The sequence below is a fragment of the Botryllus schlosseri genome, chromosome 7, assembly GCF_051294905.1.
Source record: "Botryllus schlosseri isolate E-star chromosome 7, Bs_hap1, whole genome shotgun sequence".
NCBI classification, from domain to species: Eukaryota; Metazoa; Chordata; class Ascidiacea; order Stolidobranchia; family Styelidae; genus Botryllus; species Botryllus schlosseri.
In genome coordinates this window covers 5,941,730-5,958,254 of record NC_137242.1, presented here as the reverse complement: position 1 = coordinate 5,958,254, position 16,525 = coordinate 5,941,730, and the positions used below count along the sequence as shown (strand labels likewise).

Genomic DNA, 16,525 nt, shown 5'->3' with positions numbered 1-16,525 from the left:
ATAATATACTAATTTTCCGCACTTTACAAAGTTTCTGGCCTTATTTTACAAACACCAGTACTTTTAGACTAAATACCAATAATGCTGGCAGTTTACTATTCTCGGAAGTGGCAACGAAATCCCTGTCTTGGCCGCTCGAGTCTTGAGAGTCATATGACTTAGTCGAGTCTTGCGCAATGACTGAGTACAAGTCGAGTCAATTTGCATATTTTAGAAAACATTCGAATCAAGTCGAGTCACCAAAAATCGCGACTCGATTCGAGTCATTACGACCTTGCTCTTTGTGAATACACGCCAATTCAGCACTCGACTCGGAGCATTAGAATAAATACCCCATCCACATTCAATGTGATGATTAAAGTCGGATGGTGGGAGCTATTTCAAGTAACGTAAATATACACCTTCACACCGTGCGTAAACGAATAATATTAGTTTCTGCAGTATATTTCCAGTGTCCGAGCCTCCAAACCTCGGTTAGCCTGAATCAGAGTTAATGCCCGATTCAGATCCAAGTACTCGATTCATTGTGCCTAGCACTAACGCTAGACTTTGTCAGCACCACAAAACCAAAATGGGAAGTCCTATAATGTCTTTGTTCGGTAATTTATTGCATAATTTACTAATAATTGTAGCAGCATAGTGACATCAGCACGTGGTTTCCGCTTCGTCGCAATCGTCGTCTAGCGATTCTCCGTTCATAAAATGCGAAAAACTTTTCAAACTGATTTTTCTCCTCCCGCCTTCTCTCACGATAGTGGTGACTTCATCGCGCCTCTCGTCGGCGATTGGCATATTGTCGGTGGGCATTGGGGGCGGGGTTAATTGCAAAGCTATTCTCCTGCGGATGCTGTTGTCCAAGTTGATTGTGAGTCTCAGCAGGTAAAGGATGTCGAGTTTTCTGAATCCGCGGTTTCCTAGCAACAGGAGGTAGGTCTGGAAGAGGTCTGGGTCGCCGTCTAATGTCGAGAGAGTCTCGTTTGAATCTTGAACGCGTTTTTCAACTCGATCCCTGAGAGAGAGATTAAAAAACACCAAATTAGTCAAAAATCGACAACCATTAAATACAAAACGCTGTTAATTATGAAGTACATCATGCAATGATAACAGAAGACTGATCATGCGAGTCATGACACGAGAGGCGGTCAAGGTAGTTATCTTCGGTACTCTAGTACAGGGGTCGTGAGCCTATGGTTCGCGAGCTTTTATGGCTCTTTTGGTGATACGACATGGTTCTTTGAAAAGTTCTTGATTTGCCACTTAATTCGTATCTTATTTAACAATTTGCTAATATTTTTGTGAAATTTGGATAACGATCGAAATGATAAAGCTGGTGGTAGCTGAGAAAATTCTTCCTATGGTCAAAAAGATGGCACATCCCGGGGTTTAGGGGCTGGGAAAATCTACGTCAAATATTGCCGGCTGATAATTGCTTATTCAACAGTCCAATATTAGTATTAGTATATCAAGTATTTACACTATTACGACAAATTGTGCAACTTTTTCTTGTTTTTATTTTTTTATGAAGTAGCATTTGTTTAAAACAGTTGTTTTAAATGCAACCCCTAACATATGGCGCTTGCCTCGTGCTCCTTGTCACTGAGGATATATTTTGGTCTGTTTTGCTAAATTGGAGTGCGTTCTCCACACTACCTTTGAGTACACTGATTATACCTGCATCAAACAGGTACACAGTCTTATTGAAGAGTGTGCATGTGCATTCACACGCAAAAGGTGAGGCATGGAAACGCAACCTACCTCAGATTTCGGAAACCACGTTCCCAGGGTGTCGATCGAATATTTCACCAAGCTTGTTAGCGACTGAACATCATTTCCTTCGTACTACATTTATGCTTATTTTAATCTCTAATAATAGTTTGGATTGAAATGTTATGTTCGATTCATACCGCGGTATAATTCTGAGGTGAGTTCGCTTTTCGTTTATCACCGTTTTGATGCAAATACACATGCTAAGAGCTCACTTTCTCTACGTGAATAGTCATACGTAACTTGAGCAGTAAACATATTAAAATGACACCAAAGCTGAGATCAAGTATGGTATCAGTGTTAAGAGAGCATTACGAGTCTTCAAACACCCACCTATATATCTCCGCAATGGTTGTATCTTTCGGTATCCTAGTGTCAACCAACCCAGCAACTTCTCGCTGGTCGGCGTCCAGTACAACCTGAACGATGAAACTGGTCCTGTAGGGCCATTCGTCCACCAGCACGATCCATTGCACGAGTTTCTTGGCCAGTTCTACGCTGCGAACTGTTTGGCGGTAAATTTAAAATCGAGGACTGTTACGAAGAAAGTTACCAACCGATTTTCGGGAATCCTTCGACGGCCGGACTTTTGTCGAGTTGATCTCCATTCACGTTAGAGCGCAGGAACTGAAGCTGCTCTTGCTGAAACCAAACTAGATCATTTTAGTTGTTGTATAACCAGCCTAATTAGAGCGAAATGACAGTAATCTGATTTGTAAAATGTATGTAGGCTCTCATTTTGATTTAAATGACGTCATGTATTGAGCAATATCCATGGACTGAAGATATTTTCGATAGTACAGGACTCTCCGGTTAAGTAGCCATGTCCGCTGACACTATTATATTTGGTTAACGATTCTTAGGCTACTACGATGACACTAACGCCGAAAATCCCTATATTCTCACTCGGGGCACCATGCAGTGTTTAAGACATGTCAGCGTTCATGTAGCAGAAGACTACGACGACACTAACGCCGAAAATCCCTATATTCTCACTCGGGGCACCATGCAGTGTTTAATTAAGACATGTCAGCGTTCATGTAGCAGAAGACTATCTAACCAATATGACATGCTTGGCTTGGCTACTCAACTTTCGAGTCCAGACTTGAATAATTCTACTTGTCTAAGTAATTAGACTAATTAGAATGCAATGCCGGTAATCTTCTGCTAATCTGATTTGTGAAATGATTCTATGCACATTAATTCGAATATAATTCATTGTTTTCCTGAAAATGCTATGGGAGACTGTATAGTTGGCACGAGACAAACTCGTTGTGCAGACATTTGTCGTTCTCTTGCTCATGAGGATGGACACTGAATGATATAAACTGAGCTTAATTTTTGTTACATTTCTTTTAAATTATAAATTGAATTCAATTTCCAAGTTTTTGAGAATTCGGTAATGCCAATTCTGATCTAAATTGGAAAGATGTGCTGCTATAATTCTTTTTCCGATATAATCTGGAAGAAACTGCGTAGTCTTATTTATTTTGGCAAAATGGGTATTGTGTAGTTATAATTCTAATCTAATCTGGAAGAAACTGCGTAGCTATCATTCTTATCTATTTCACAGCAAAAAATCGAACTGTGTAGCTACAAATTGAATTCAAATTCTGTTTGGTAAAAATGTGTAGCTATCATTCTAATTCTAATATAAATCGGAAAAGCTGATCATTATCCACAGCCGCCAAACTCTGCCCGGGACCGCCCACCTTTTTCACGATGGTGTTTATGAGACACGATGTCATCGAGATGACATTGAAAATTCTCTTCATAGTCCGCGCGTTGCCATGGATATGCCGTCGAAGGTCCTCGTCCTCGTAGAGAAATCTCCTGAAAAATGCGCCATCTAAACAAGGCCTGGAATACTTATACAGCCCTTCAGAGTGCTACAGCAGGTTCTGTCATACTTTCGCTGCTTACATAAGTGGTTATGATTGTAGTCTACATTTACTCAACGTTTTCGCCAGGAATACTCACTACATGAAAGGACTATACTTCTCCTTGAGTAGAAATTTACGTTGCGTTGACAACAAGTCACTACCTTCGAGTCACGAGTCCTATCGAGTTATTTCATATCTTGACTCGAGTCGACTTGGACAACTAGAACATTTTCAGTTTTTCCAAATTATTATAAAATTAGAATTATAGATACATAATTTTCTTCGAAATTATATTATAATTAGAATTACTGAAATTGCGAAATTTAGGCATTGAATCGCGTTAGTAAATTCATAGTTCATAGTTCAGTGGTTCTCAACCTGGGGGGAACACCCCGCTTGGAGGGCGTGAAAGCATCTGAAGGGGGCGCGAAGAAACGGTCAACTAAAAAAATTTTCGCGCTCGGCGCGATTTACCTCCAATTCACGCGTGTTTCTCTATATACAGACCGATTTTCATATTTTATAATCCTCTCATCAACAGTCATAACCTTCCATGCCATCAAACAATATGTTGGGGTTGCTAGCATCCCGGTTGGATTTTGTGATATGACGATAAGGGGGGGCGCGACATTTTTCACTATCATAAAGGGGGGGGGGGCGTGTCTAAAAAAAGGTCGAGAACCACTGTCATAGAGCATGGGAATGACAAAGGCCTGTGCAGCAAGCATGCATCGTTTCGCACTATACAGTTCCCCTGTAGCATTTACAGGAAAGTCAGATAGTAGATTGAATTAAAATTATGGCATATAAACACACTGCACAAATTAGATTAGAATTAGATTTAGAGCACAGAAACATTTCACAAATTATAATTAGAATTACATTACCAGCACAAAAGTTCTATAGTTGTTCAAGTGTACAAATTACGAGGTCTTATTTGTTTCTATATAAATACGAATAGCGATTCCAAGCAGGATAAAAGTATCTTAGGCTCATTTCTGTCAAGTAGAAGTATAAGTAGTGAATTTCTACTGAAGTACAAGTAGGCTATAAATTAAGCGATTTTCAAGTAAGTGAAAGCGCAAGTATTGAAGACCGATTTTTTGCATTTTGCCTAAAAACGGTTGGTGGAACTTGTGTTAAAGCGTAACCACGTCAGTAAGTAGTGCCAGTCATCTTAGAAGAGTTAATGTCAATACCTGCAAGCGAACAGAAAGTTGCCTCGGCCGATGTCTTTGCAAATCCCGTCTACTTGATCTTGATCTGACGCCACATCCGCTACGGACACGTTTCTGGCGTGTTGGCGCGCGTACGTGAACGTGCCGTCTGATTGGTCGATCAGGCCCGCGATGAATCTTTTCTTGATCGGCTCGTTACACTGAAAATAGGGTTGTTGCTGGTGTACCGATTGCCGATAGGACAGGTCAAGGATACCGAGAGAAAAAAAGTTAAGAGGGTTGCCGTCGACATATAACTACTGGTAAGGACAAGGAGGATGTTAGTAGAATCCGTACTATAGAGTTTTAAGGCCTGATCGGCAGTTCTGTTATTTGCATCTGCTAAACATACCTACGATATACAATGTGACACACGAGCCACAACGAGATGTAATAAACAGATAGGAAGGTGCTGAAACGACCAAGCATAAGGTCGCTTCAAAATCCATATAGGTAACAGTTTTGATCGTGATATCTAGGACAATCTGCTTGACGCTGTTTTTATGTTACTCTACCTGTATACGTCAACGGCAAAGAATTTTAGTAAGGGCGCTGTATGAACAGCGAAGTAGGGGAGCAGGAGCCCGGTTAAATCTCCGACACTTCGGAACATGCTACTGCCTGGAATTGAACCGGAGATTCGAGTACCAATGGCGGTGATTTGCTGTGAATTTACCACCACGCCCTATGATATAAATATCATTGCTACGGCAACTACCATTACAGCGACTAAAAAAGGTCATCACAGGATTGGCCGAAAACAATGACCGTTTTTAATCACCACCATAATAATCTGGGGCTGAACAGTTACATGACGCAGGTTGATGACCTTTTTTCAGTCATCATAGCTTGCAACATCCTGCATTCAGTATACTCATAGTGTTGGAGTGCTGTCAATTTTTTTTTGCCTTTCGGATAGTGCCGAGAAGTCAAAAAGGTCGAGAACCACTGCAGCGTGTCGCGAATATTATTAATAAATAGAATATTCACCGATTTAATCCACTTACATTACTGGACGACTTGGAATTAACTCGTTAATTTAGCTCCGAATCACGAGTCAATCCACATTTTCAAACGCCGAGTCAAGTCAAGTCATTTTTGCAAAGTGACTGGAGTCGAGTAAGCTCATACGAAAAAGTCGTCGATGGCGGTGATTTGCTGTGAATTTACCATCACGTCCTATGATATAATATCATTGCTACGGCAACTACCATTGCAGTGACTGAAAAAGGTCATCACACAGGCTTGGCCGAGAATAATGACTTTTTTAATCACCGCCACCATAATCTGGGGCTGAAGAGTTATATGACTAGGTTGATGACCTTTTTTAGTCATCATAGCTGGCAACATCCTACATTCAGTATACTCATAGTGGTGGGTATCTTTTTTCCCTTTCAGATAGTACCGCGAAGTCAACAAGGTTGCGAACCGCTGGACCAACCTCTGGCAGGCACACAGGCAAGTTGATGATTTTCTTCAAATACTCCCGGCCAGACACTTGCGCGTTCTTAAGCACGCTGCCGAGATTTTCCTCAACGCATTTCACGACTATTCGCGGATCCGCAGCAACCAAGCAGAAGAAAGGAGAAGATTTGTCGCTGAGCAGAATCCCGACCGCTTCCAGCACAGAATGAACTTTTTTCATTTCAATCCGGTCCAAGTCGTCTACAGCTATTATGACTCGATAATCCTTCTGCAGCACGAATCGCGCGCAGCGGATAAGCTTGGTCATCACGGCAACCTGAAACACAACTTCACGAATTTATAACCCCAAAACACAGGCGGTTAGTAAAGAAGTTGGTTCTAAATACTTTCAATACTTACTCGAGTGGTTATGTTTTAACACTAGTTCTACTTGACCGTGTTTTCGGTTCAATAAAAACATCGGTGTAGTAAGTATTCAAAGGGTCTGTATCTAGTTTAGCATGAACAACTGAGATCGGTCAAGTAGAAGTGGAAGTGACGTCCCATATTTCTGCTCAAGCACAAGTAGAAGTAGCGATTTATAAGTGCGTAAAAATTAAATATTTTATGCTAATTATTGTCATTTTGCCTTAAAACGGCCAAGGAGAACTTGCATGATAATACAAATAATTGGACTGCACATATACTTGTACCCAAACCAAAATCTAACCCTAAACCAGAATTTAAGTCACATAAACAAGAATTGCATGCTCACGTGCCTACATAACCTGGCAGGGGCCGACCCACCTCTTGTTTGACGACTGACATGAATCCTAGCTGCGAGGCCATCTTGCCTTGGATACCGTCGAGTGCTTCGTGGATTCGTCTCGTTTGAGAATGGCAGAGCGCCCACGCGAACTTGCAGGCAAACACTACCACTGAAAGGGGGCCAGGGAGCCAGAGCAGGACTTGGGCGTACGGGGGAACGGCCCACCATGTCTGGGGAAGAAAAGATATATTGAAACATTCATTTGTATTATTGTATATAAAATATTATTAAAAATCGATTAAAAAATAAAACTGCAATAAAAATATGATGTAGATTATATAAAATATAACATAAATAGATATCGTGGGAGAGAAGACCAAAATGAGCTGAGCAGAATCGAGAATCTGATTGATTCGATTAGAAATCGAGTAGTACGCTTTGACCATTCAGCAGAACTGTCATGTAGTAGGCTAGTTATTTGCTTCATAAGTTACATTAGTTTCAATGTAAAAACTACACAAATTCATTAGTTTCCTTGTTTTCCACTTGTAAAACCATGCTTTCGTAGCTTCCTCATCCGGACTCGAGACATTGGAATAGGATTCCAATTTGAATTCGAATACTGAGAAAAAAATAATTATACTAATATGGATGATTTAACAAATCCCATTTTAGATAACTAAAAACCCGAATCTGTGCATCCAGAATCAGGCGGGGACTGATTAGTTTTTCTGGGTTCCTAAGTTTATTAATCTTTCGTAATGATCACTATGTTACTTAGGCTCACTAGTTTCATTAAGCTCCATAAGATCATGTACAAAATCAAGGCACCGCTCATCTCACCTGGGCGGTTCTGATAGAGAGTACGCTCGCCACAACGTAAGCAGTTACAGGAATGAGCAGACTCGCGAATGCTAACAAAATCCACCAGAATAATTTCGGCAATCTGCAGAAAGTGACCGGATGTCTCGATAAGTGAGAACAGAATCGACTGCAGCAGTAGGATTCAGACGGAGAGGTCATTTCGAATCCCGCGTCTTCAACGTCACGCACCAAAGGACTTCGCCCGTCAACCATATCGTCGTGGTTGACCGAAGACGGGGGCTTGGTTGTCGTGGCCACGCCCTCAACCGCCAAAGAATCGGCGGCGTTTCTCATTTCTGCGTTGGTCGAGAACGCGATCTCCAGCCAATCGGGAGCCTCGTCCACTCGTCTAAGTGACGTCACAACGCCGTACCGCGTCATGACTCGTTTGATATCAATCGGGTTCGTGTTCGGTTTGAACCGAATGTAGAGAGTTCGGTTCGGACTAGAGACACGTTTTTCGGAGACTTCACTCACCTGGAAACGGAAAAGGAGACTTGTTGAACAGAGATTGCCAAAGCCGAGAGTTAAGCTAGATTGCACATATGCCGATTGAGAAGTAATCAGTGGAAATGGCCTAAAACCATAACCACTTAAGTAATCGTTTAAGCAACCCCTTACGACATGGTCAAAGTATATTGTAGGGGTTTAGGACGAGTTTAGCTTGAACAACTGATTAACGATTAGCGATTACCAAGTACAATTGTATAGTATATTCATATTCATATTGAAATGAACTCGAATATTTTCAGCTGACACTCGTCAGGGGTATTGGTCAGCAGTTCAGTCAGAAGCTATGTACCCCCAAGAAGCTCTTCGTTACAAAGTACGCAAAAATACGTATTGATGGATCATATTTGCATTTTGGCGTAGTTAAGTCAAGAAAACTTGCGTAAAAGCACCCGAGCAAGTAGTGCAAGTTGGTCGCAACATGTGATCAAATTCGCTACTTAGAAAGAGGTAGCAGCAGCGTCGTACAATTATATTCCAGTAGAAGTAAAAGTTAAGATTTCAAAGTCAGTATAAATTTTAAGTATTCCAGGACGAGTTTTCCCTAAATACTGCAAACCACTGGAATAACTTTCTATATACCGACTTTGGTAGTGTGAGTAGGCAGAGGTGGTCATAGAAGTCATCGTCGCTACTCAAGTATGGGTGGAAGTAGCGTCGCAAAATTATACTCAAGTACAATCAGAAGTAGCGATTTGCAAGTAAGTAAAAAGTAGGTATACTGGGGATAGTTTCGCCTGAAAAAAAAAACTGAAAACTGTTAAGTAGCAAGGATGTGTGTGTGAGTATAGCAGTAAGGCTCAAACGTATTTGAGTAATCTGAGAAAACAGAAGTACTTCGTTATTGACCACTCAAAAAAAAAATTGAAAATTAAAATTGGAGGCAGTCTAAAGTCATACGAATTGCGCGAACAGGGAAAAAACTACTTGAGTACTCCGAAGAAGCCGGTAGAAGCGCGAAAAGGTTGTGTAACCGGCGGAAGAAGGCAAAAACCTACTTCATACTTCAGTACTCCGAAAAAGTAATTAAGTAGCAGGTAATGAGTAAAAATAACCACTGGAGTGGATAGCGTAAGTGGGCGAAGTCAAAGCCACTGGTCTGTAGAAAGATGTTACATCAATCAAAAAGTAAATAGTTAAGTACTTGAAGAGCTTCCTGGGGGTACAGAACTTCAATATACAGTTGAATAGTATATTGATACTGAAATGAACCCGAAATTTTCGGCTGACACTCGTCAACAACTAGTAGAGTATTGGAACGAACATTGTATATCAACAATCGTATCATAAAATATGACTTCACCAGTATGGAAGGAAATCGATCAAAGGCCATAAACTCTGCCATTGGAAAACATCAGCTGGATAATAATCCCGCTTGTCCGACAAAAAATGATCTAGATGACATATTTCGCGTCATCGGAAGGGGCCGCTCACACTCTCATCTGTGTGCCTTGGAGTCGACCTTTATCAAAATACATCGACCCAAGCTTCGTCTATAGAAGGAGTTCGTCTGCCATCTTAAAATAGGACATTGAATGTTATCTTTTTGTGATTTCATTCCATGCTGGTGACGTCATATTTTGAGATACGATTGTTGATGTACAATGTTCTTTCCAATTGTTCACTAGTTGCTGCGGATTACCCCTGACGAGTGTCAGTCGAAAATATTTGGGTTCATTTCAACATGAATATACCATTCAACTCTAAGTACTTTAGTGAGAAAGTAAGTAAGTACTAGTAACTAGAGCAAGTCGAAGTTTAAGTAGTGTGAGGAAAATCAATCGCTTGAGCAAATAGCGCAAACACCTGCGCTTACCGAGAGAGTTCGGAACAATCGTGACGTCACGACCCCGAATTCTGCTTCGATCGCGTCCGAAATATTCGTGACGATGGCCGCCCACAAGGTATCGCTTCCCGCGTACTCCCAAGCCTTGAAATTCACGAAAACGTATCTTCTGGGAAACCGGATGTCCGGAGTCGCAGCCAGAGCAAGAATCTCGTCTCCGGGTTTAGAGTTTCGCAAAAAATCCGGATCCGGATCGTCAGTTTTCTGCATCGGGATCCTCGTAAAGAGAGCGTAAAACAAGATTCGGATTTTTTCGAATTTTCGCGAGCCTCCGCTCGACGAAAGGCCGAACGATGCGAGCCCGAACACGAGCAAAAGTTCGACCGGGATCAGAATACAACCTGCTATTTGCAAGCTGCGCAGTAGGTCAGTACGCCGTTGTTCTTCTGTTCGTGGTGAGGCCGTCGTCAGTGAAATGTTCGAGTTTCGCGAGTTGTTTAGGGGGAAAAATATGTCGGGTTTTGCGGCCATTATCACCGTCACAACGAAGAGAAGGATTGTGAGCAACAAAGCGAATGTCCAACACAAGAGCCGATTCGATTTCTGACATTTGTAGTTGGCTCTTGGTGTTTGTACTTTGTCGAGTTCGTCTTGATTCTGAAGCCTACGGAGTAGGTCTGGAAAAGAATTTGAAATAATTTGTAATTTGAGAGAGTAAATATTTCAATTATGCTAAAAATTGGCATTAATAATCTGAAGTGGATTTTGCCCACTTACAATACGCCTGAGTAGGCTATATTCTTAGTATAAATTTAATGTTACTTGACTGTTTTCTAGCCAAAACCAAGTACTTATTTGGAAACTCATACTTCTACTTGATCGTAAATTTGCAACGCCACCCCTATACTTCAAGTTGTCAAGTTCGTCTTGATTCCGAAGCCAGGTCTGACGAAGGATTTAAAATAATTTGTGATTTGACAAAGTGGGAGTGGGACAGGGAGAATCTTGATTTACTTATCGTGCTGATACATGACAAAAACGAAATTGGATGAAATGCCGCACTCATAACGAAAATAGTGTTGTATTCACGGGTAAAAGGTGGTACGCAAAGAGAATCTATCTCCGAATTATATCGCGGTTATAAGTCCTAAGTGACCATCTCGTATCTTCCCACGTCCAAGCATCATTTATATTAAATGTTTCGTTTGATTTATACGTGGCGTAAGTCTGAGGTATACCTACAGGTGCTGGCTTCGTGCACCGCGGGTGTATGTTCACACCCGTACATCACGGATGGCACACGGGTATGACTACACACTAGGAAGTGCTCAGTAAAGAAGTAATTCTTTTTCAGAGTACTTAAAGTAGGTAGGTAGGACTACTTAATCAAGTGACTACGACTACTTGGGTACCAACGATGGCTACTTTGGCCGCCGCTGTACGCAAGGTATAAACGGGAGGCTCGATACAACACAGTCGCCAAAGCCGAGGTACCCAGTGAAAATATTACTGCAATAAGCGGTACAGGCCTGCAGTCTCGAAATTTCTGATATTCAGACTGTGGACGTTTGGCTATACGACGTGTCGTGCCAACCATCACACGAACGGTTATTCACCATATGATGTCATTATTTAAACAAGGACTTAGCAAATATTATTTTCAGCGCGTGCAGTATTCAAGGAAAGGATTGTTTCATTCATCTTCAATTTCGTTGGCAATATCATTCAGAGGTGCCCAAAGACGGGTGATTTTTGATGCCCCTCTTGACTTGATCAACAGTGGCTCTAAACCTTTTGGATCTCACGGACCGGTAAAATTTCAAAATAAATGCTGCGGACCGGCTAACCTTCAAAATGAAACCTAATTTCATTGACAAATGTATGCAACTCAAATGTAGTGTCTGAAACTTCATTTAATGCCGTTATTAGATATTTTTGAATGGCTCTATTGCAGTTTTCGCAAGGCGAAGCTCGCGAAGTCCTGTTAAAGACCACGAGCTTGATTGTTGTCGTTCGGTTTCCCTTGAGAGAAATGCGACTTTGCTATTTGCTATAACCTGTGATATACAGTACTTCCAAGTGTCGCCTAATTGCACTGTTGGAATATAGCGAAGTTTGTTTAAAAGTCCCCGTAGCTTTCACGTATAACTTGTCCGAAACGAAAGGACGTAGTTTATTTTTGTCGTTGATGTTTTTGCGGCATATACACCCACTCATGATACACATACACACGTTCTGCGCATATGCATATCATGAGTGCATGATGTGCATATGCCGCTGGACAAGGAAGGTACAGATATAGCCTTTCACGGCTTTCTAAGTCTTGCACCACCCCTCCATGCTATCCGAGTAATAAATGAGCGCCAAGCACGGAAGGCATGGATACCAGTGTTACTAATCAGTAATCAGGTCTTTGGTCTGACGCGGCCGGGAATCGAACCCACGACCTAGCGATCAAGAAGCCGGATCCGAAACAGGTTGTAAGCTACTGGTAAACAATTTCGTACAACACCTGCACCATTGTGACCTTCGCCCAAAGTAGACCATGAACTCTCTATCAAGACATCATGCGGTAAAAAACTTTCCTAACGTCTTTAAATCAATTTAAAACTTGATGTTTTATTTCAATAATTATTGGACAAGCGTGCAGTTCCCGCATTTTGGAATTGAGATTTAACTTCTATAATATTTGACGGGCCACCAAGAAACTTGTTACGGCGGCGGCGGTTGATAACCACGGGTTGAAATTCAATTTGGTTAGCTATACTTTAATAAAGCTATAGTCAGTTAAGACAATGCAATAGTCAGTTCACAAAACTTCATTAATATTGATTTTCGTTCGCAATATTCATCAGAGGTGGCTAAATCATTTTTTAACACCACACAACGTTTCTAGCTTACTGGACTCGGACCAATGATGGTCATCAACGCATTTATTCCTTTGCGATAAAAGCGGTGAATGGTACTTTGCGGTGGTGGAAAGTGAGATTTGAGCCATGCCGAGACTTATGATGTTAGCACAACACAGCACAACGTCATATAAAAGATGAGTCATTATCGCGGTTTTGCGGTTGCAATTACGATTTGAGGTCTCGGTAAGGCGCGGGCGTGTCTATTTTGAAACGTTAACTTCATAAGGATACTTGAAGACTTATTTTACGATGATGCCTCAACTTCACATTTTTCAGTTATTTTAGCCAAAACTAAACTAGGTCCAGATAGAATACTCATTTTTAGTTACTTGGAAATCGATACTTGTACTAGTAGTACTTGAGCAGAAATTCAGGTCGTTACTTCTAAATCTAATTGAGTACCAACGATAACTGAAGACATCATTATATACTTACTTATTTCAATGGAATGTGATTTTTACCAAAGTCGAAACTCACTCTCAATATGTTTGAGGAGAAATGATTTCCCGCTTCCCCATTTCGCGTAAATTCCAACCGTGATCGAAGTCTTTGCTTGGTGAATGCTCTCAGCAATTGCGCTCGCGTAGATTGAAGATTCCAGATAGTCTACACCAGAATCTGTTTCGCTCAGAAGCTGTCCCGGATAATGGCGCGTTGCCGTAGTGTTAGTCGCATCTTGCCTAGAATTCATTGCTCTAAATACAGTTGAATCAGATTTGAACATATAGGTAAGTCAGTTTTACCTTGATAATAATCGAAACTTTAACTGGCACTGAGCAGATACTTTATTACATCTTGCCTCGACTTCATTCGGGGATATCTAGACTTCATTGCACTATAATACAGTTGAAAAATGTATACCTTAGTTATCTATACTTAATAAAATGGCAGATACTGATGAGATAGGACTTGAGCGTCACTAAACCGACAGCTGATCGGGATAGATCGCGCGGCTGTTTCGTCACAACCCTCTTTAATAACGCTGAAGCCTCAATGTCAGAGCCTGGAAGCTTCGGACAAGCATTCGGTCGCAAGTTTATCGCTCTATAAACGACCTACACGCACAAATATCGGCTGGCAAACCTTTCTGAATGGTTGACGCATACAACACGAGTTTCAGCAACACGCGCTTTCAATAACAACTCGCGCGCGAGTATGTCTCTTTGAAAGTTCATTGTTTTCTATGGATGAGCCACTTGTGAGTCGCTGTGGAATAAACGTCGAGTTTCGCCGATGGCAATGAATACAAAGTCTGGCCGAGAAGTTACGTAACACGAGTTACGTTCAACAACGTTGAATTCGACTGTTTGCCTTGCAACTGACGCTCGCGTATCACCGCTACGTCGGATAAATACCTAGCTATATCACAGGAGCTTACGATACGGTTCAGAAAAACTCCCACTCCCAGCTGATCGCTAAATAAAGAAATGCATTCGACTTAAAGACGCTGGCAATAATCTACGCGCAACGCAGAAACGGAAATCTTCGTCGAATACCACAGCTGATGATTCAATGCATCTGTACTTCCCCGACCCTAGCCGCCAATGTGAATCTGTATCGTCATCAGAACTGCTTTCGCGGGTGACCAAATAGTGTAGCTGAGTGATTCCATTGTGAATCGAGCTTAAGGCTTCAAGTCGATTAGTCGAATCGACTATTTGAGTATCACTCATTGTGATATCGTAACATCGCGAATGATAAATTTAAATATGTACCTTCTAAGTCACCACAAAGAATATTGTACAGTTGTGCATCACATTGAAGATAACACGGGGACCACAATTTTCGTTGCTTTTCATCCAACAATTGTTTTCGCACAACTTTTAGGCGCTGAATCCCAAAAAACACTTCGCCTCATAAATGATATCCCCCAAAAGCAGCACATTTCAAGTACTGTTTTATTGTATAAAATGTTTTAGGACAATAGCTCAGTGGTCTCCAAATAAACATCTGCACTGTTCTCTCTTCACTCGAACTGATATTGCTTCTGCAGGCAAATGAAGTGAAAGTTTCAGGTTACAAATTTACGCTTATAGCTCTTGATTCTGTGGGTTGTCTTGCTTGAAACTTCTACAATAGTCAGCTGACATATGTAAGTTTCATCTTCTCTGGTATCTTTCCCATATCACCTTCATATATAGGTGGATACTTCCTACTTGCTCATCGCTGACTATACCAAGGTTTTTCAGGAAATTAGGAAGTCGTCTATCCAGAAATGTATTTTGATGCTCATGTTGCAGACTGGTTCGTTGCTGCTTTCAATAGCTTCCGGATAATTTATATATAATTATCTGCCGTGTATTTTTAAGGAATCACATACACATTAACACCACGAATTTCCTCCAATTCCGAGATTGACCCACTGAGACGCTCATCTTTGATGAGTTTTCGAATTTGTTTGTATAATAATAGTCACACTAATTAGGTCGCGAGACTTTTGCAAGCACCATTTTCTAACCAAAACCCTCATATGCAGGCCGTGTTATTTTTGGCATATGCCATAAATAGCTTATTTTTGCCATTTTTTGGATTTTATTTTACGCAGTTTTGGCATCGCCAGGAATTCGTATGTATACTCGAATTAACCATGTAAAACACTGTATAGTTTAATCTTTCATACCAAACGAAAGTCACAAAACGTGCAGTATCCCCTTTCTGTCGTCAAACAGCGAGAGTATAAACCGAATTGACAACGGTTTTGGAGAATCAATTCACCGAATACAAAACCGACCGACTGCTTCTGCAATATCTAATCCGAACAGACGATTCGATACGCGTGCATAATTAATTACCTGCATTCACACAGATCACAATACCACTTGTGATAAAAATCCAAAATCGTTGCTGACACGTTTGAATCATTGCCGTTCACTCGCTAACAAATGGTTAGAAATCACGAGTGGCTTCAATAGTCAATATGATATGAAAAACTATCCAACGCACGATTGGCAAACACAAAAACGGTAACGGGCAGAATGTTTGCACGCCTGAAAATGGTGCGCATTGATGGGGGTTACTTCTTGGCGACTGAGGCATTTTGTACTGTGTTAGTGTGTATGTTCAATTATTCATTGGTGAAACTATATCCCTTATCCAACGAGACACAGCGATTGCAGGATATGCTGATATTTTCATCAACAAGTTGAAAGTAAATGAAATTATGTATACGCATTGGCCTAAATGCAGCATGGGTCGCGCGTGTCGGCTATACATGAGGTAACAAAATCTGAAAAAAACTTCTGAAACTAGATTGACAACGCACTGCTAGCATTTATATGGAGATGGCATCTACAAAATCAGAAAAAAAAACAATTTCCATACCATACCTTACTTGTTGACATTTCTATCTAAAACTTTCAAAAACATCTATATCTGTGAAAAGCATTATTTTGGGCATTTTAAAATGTTTATTTTTG

General features: G+C 41.0%; 1 protein-coding gene across 2 annotated transcripts; it reads right to left on the bottom strand.

Moving 5' to 3' along the window:
* Positions 1-589: 589 nt before the first annotated feature.
* On the bottom strand, positions 590-13,853 carry LOC145442707 (kinase D-interacting substrate of 220 kDa B-like). Of its 2 annotated transcripts, none has more exons than XM_080320690.1 (10): positions 13,545-13,853; positions 10,228-10,874; positions 7,881-8,378; positions 7,076-7,267; positions 6,306-6,605; positions 4,847-5,025; positions 3,477-3,597; positions 2,322-2,406; positions 2,098-2,269; positions 590-1,009 (listed from the first exon to the last, which is right to left on the bottom strand). In XM_080320690.1, exons 2-10 carry the CDS (start codon positions 10,726-10,728, stop codon positions 646-648), a joined length of 2,412 nt encoding a protein of 803 aa, XP_080176816.1. In that variant the 5' UTR covers positions 10,729-10,874; positions 13,545-13,853; the 3' UTR covers positions 590-645. The 2 variants fall into 2 exon arrangements, with proteins under 2 accessions (XP_080176816.1, XP_080176815.1); XM_080320689.1 differs by having other exon boundaries at positions 13,587-13,853.
* Between the last annotated feature and the right edge of the window lie 2,672 nt (positions 13,854-16,525).

What these genes read in the sequence shown, in the direction of transcription:
- LOC145442707 (XM_080320689.1), bottom strand. Translation starts at nt 13,833, where the DNA reads ATGTTCAAATCTGATTCAACTGTATTTAGAGCAATGAATTCTAGGCAA. An exon ending in TGTCAGTCGTCAAACAAGAG is followed by an intron (nt 6,606 to 7,075) that starts GTGGGTCGGCCC and finishes GTTGTGTTTCAG; the next exon opens with GTTGCCGTGATGACCAAGCT. An exon ending in TGCCTGTGTGCCTGCCAGAG is followed by an intron (nt 5,026 to 6,305) that starts GTTGGTCCAGCG and finishes CCCTATTTTCAG; the next exon opens with TGTAACGAGCCGATCAAGAA.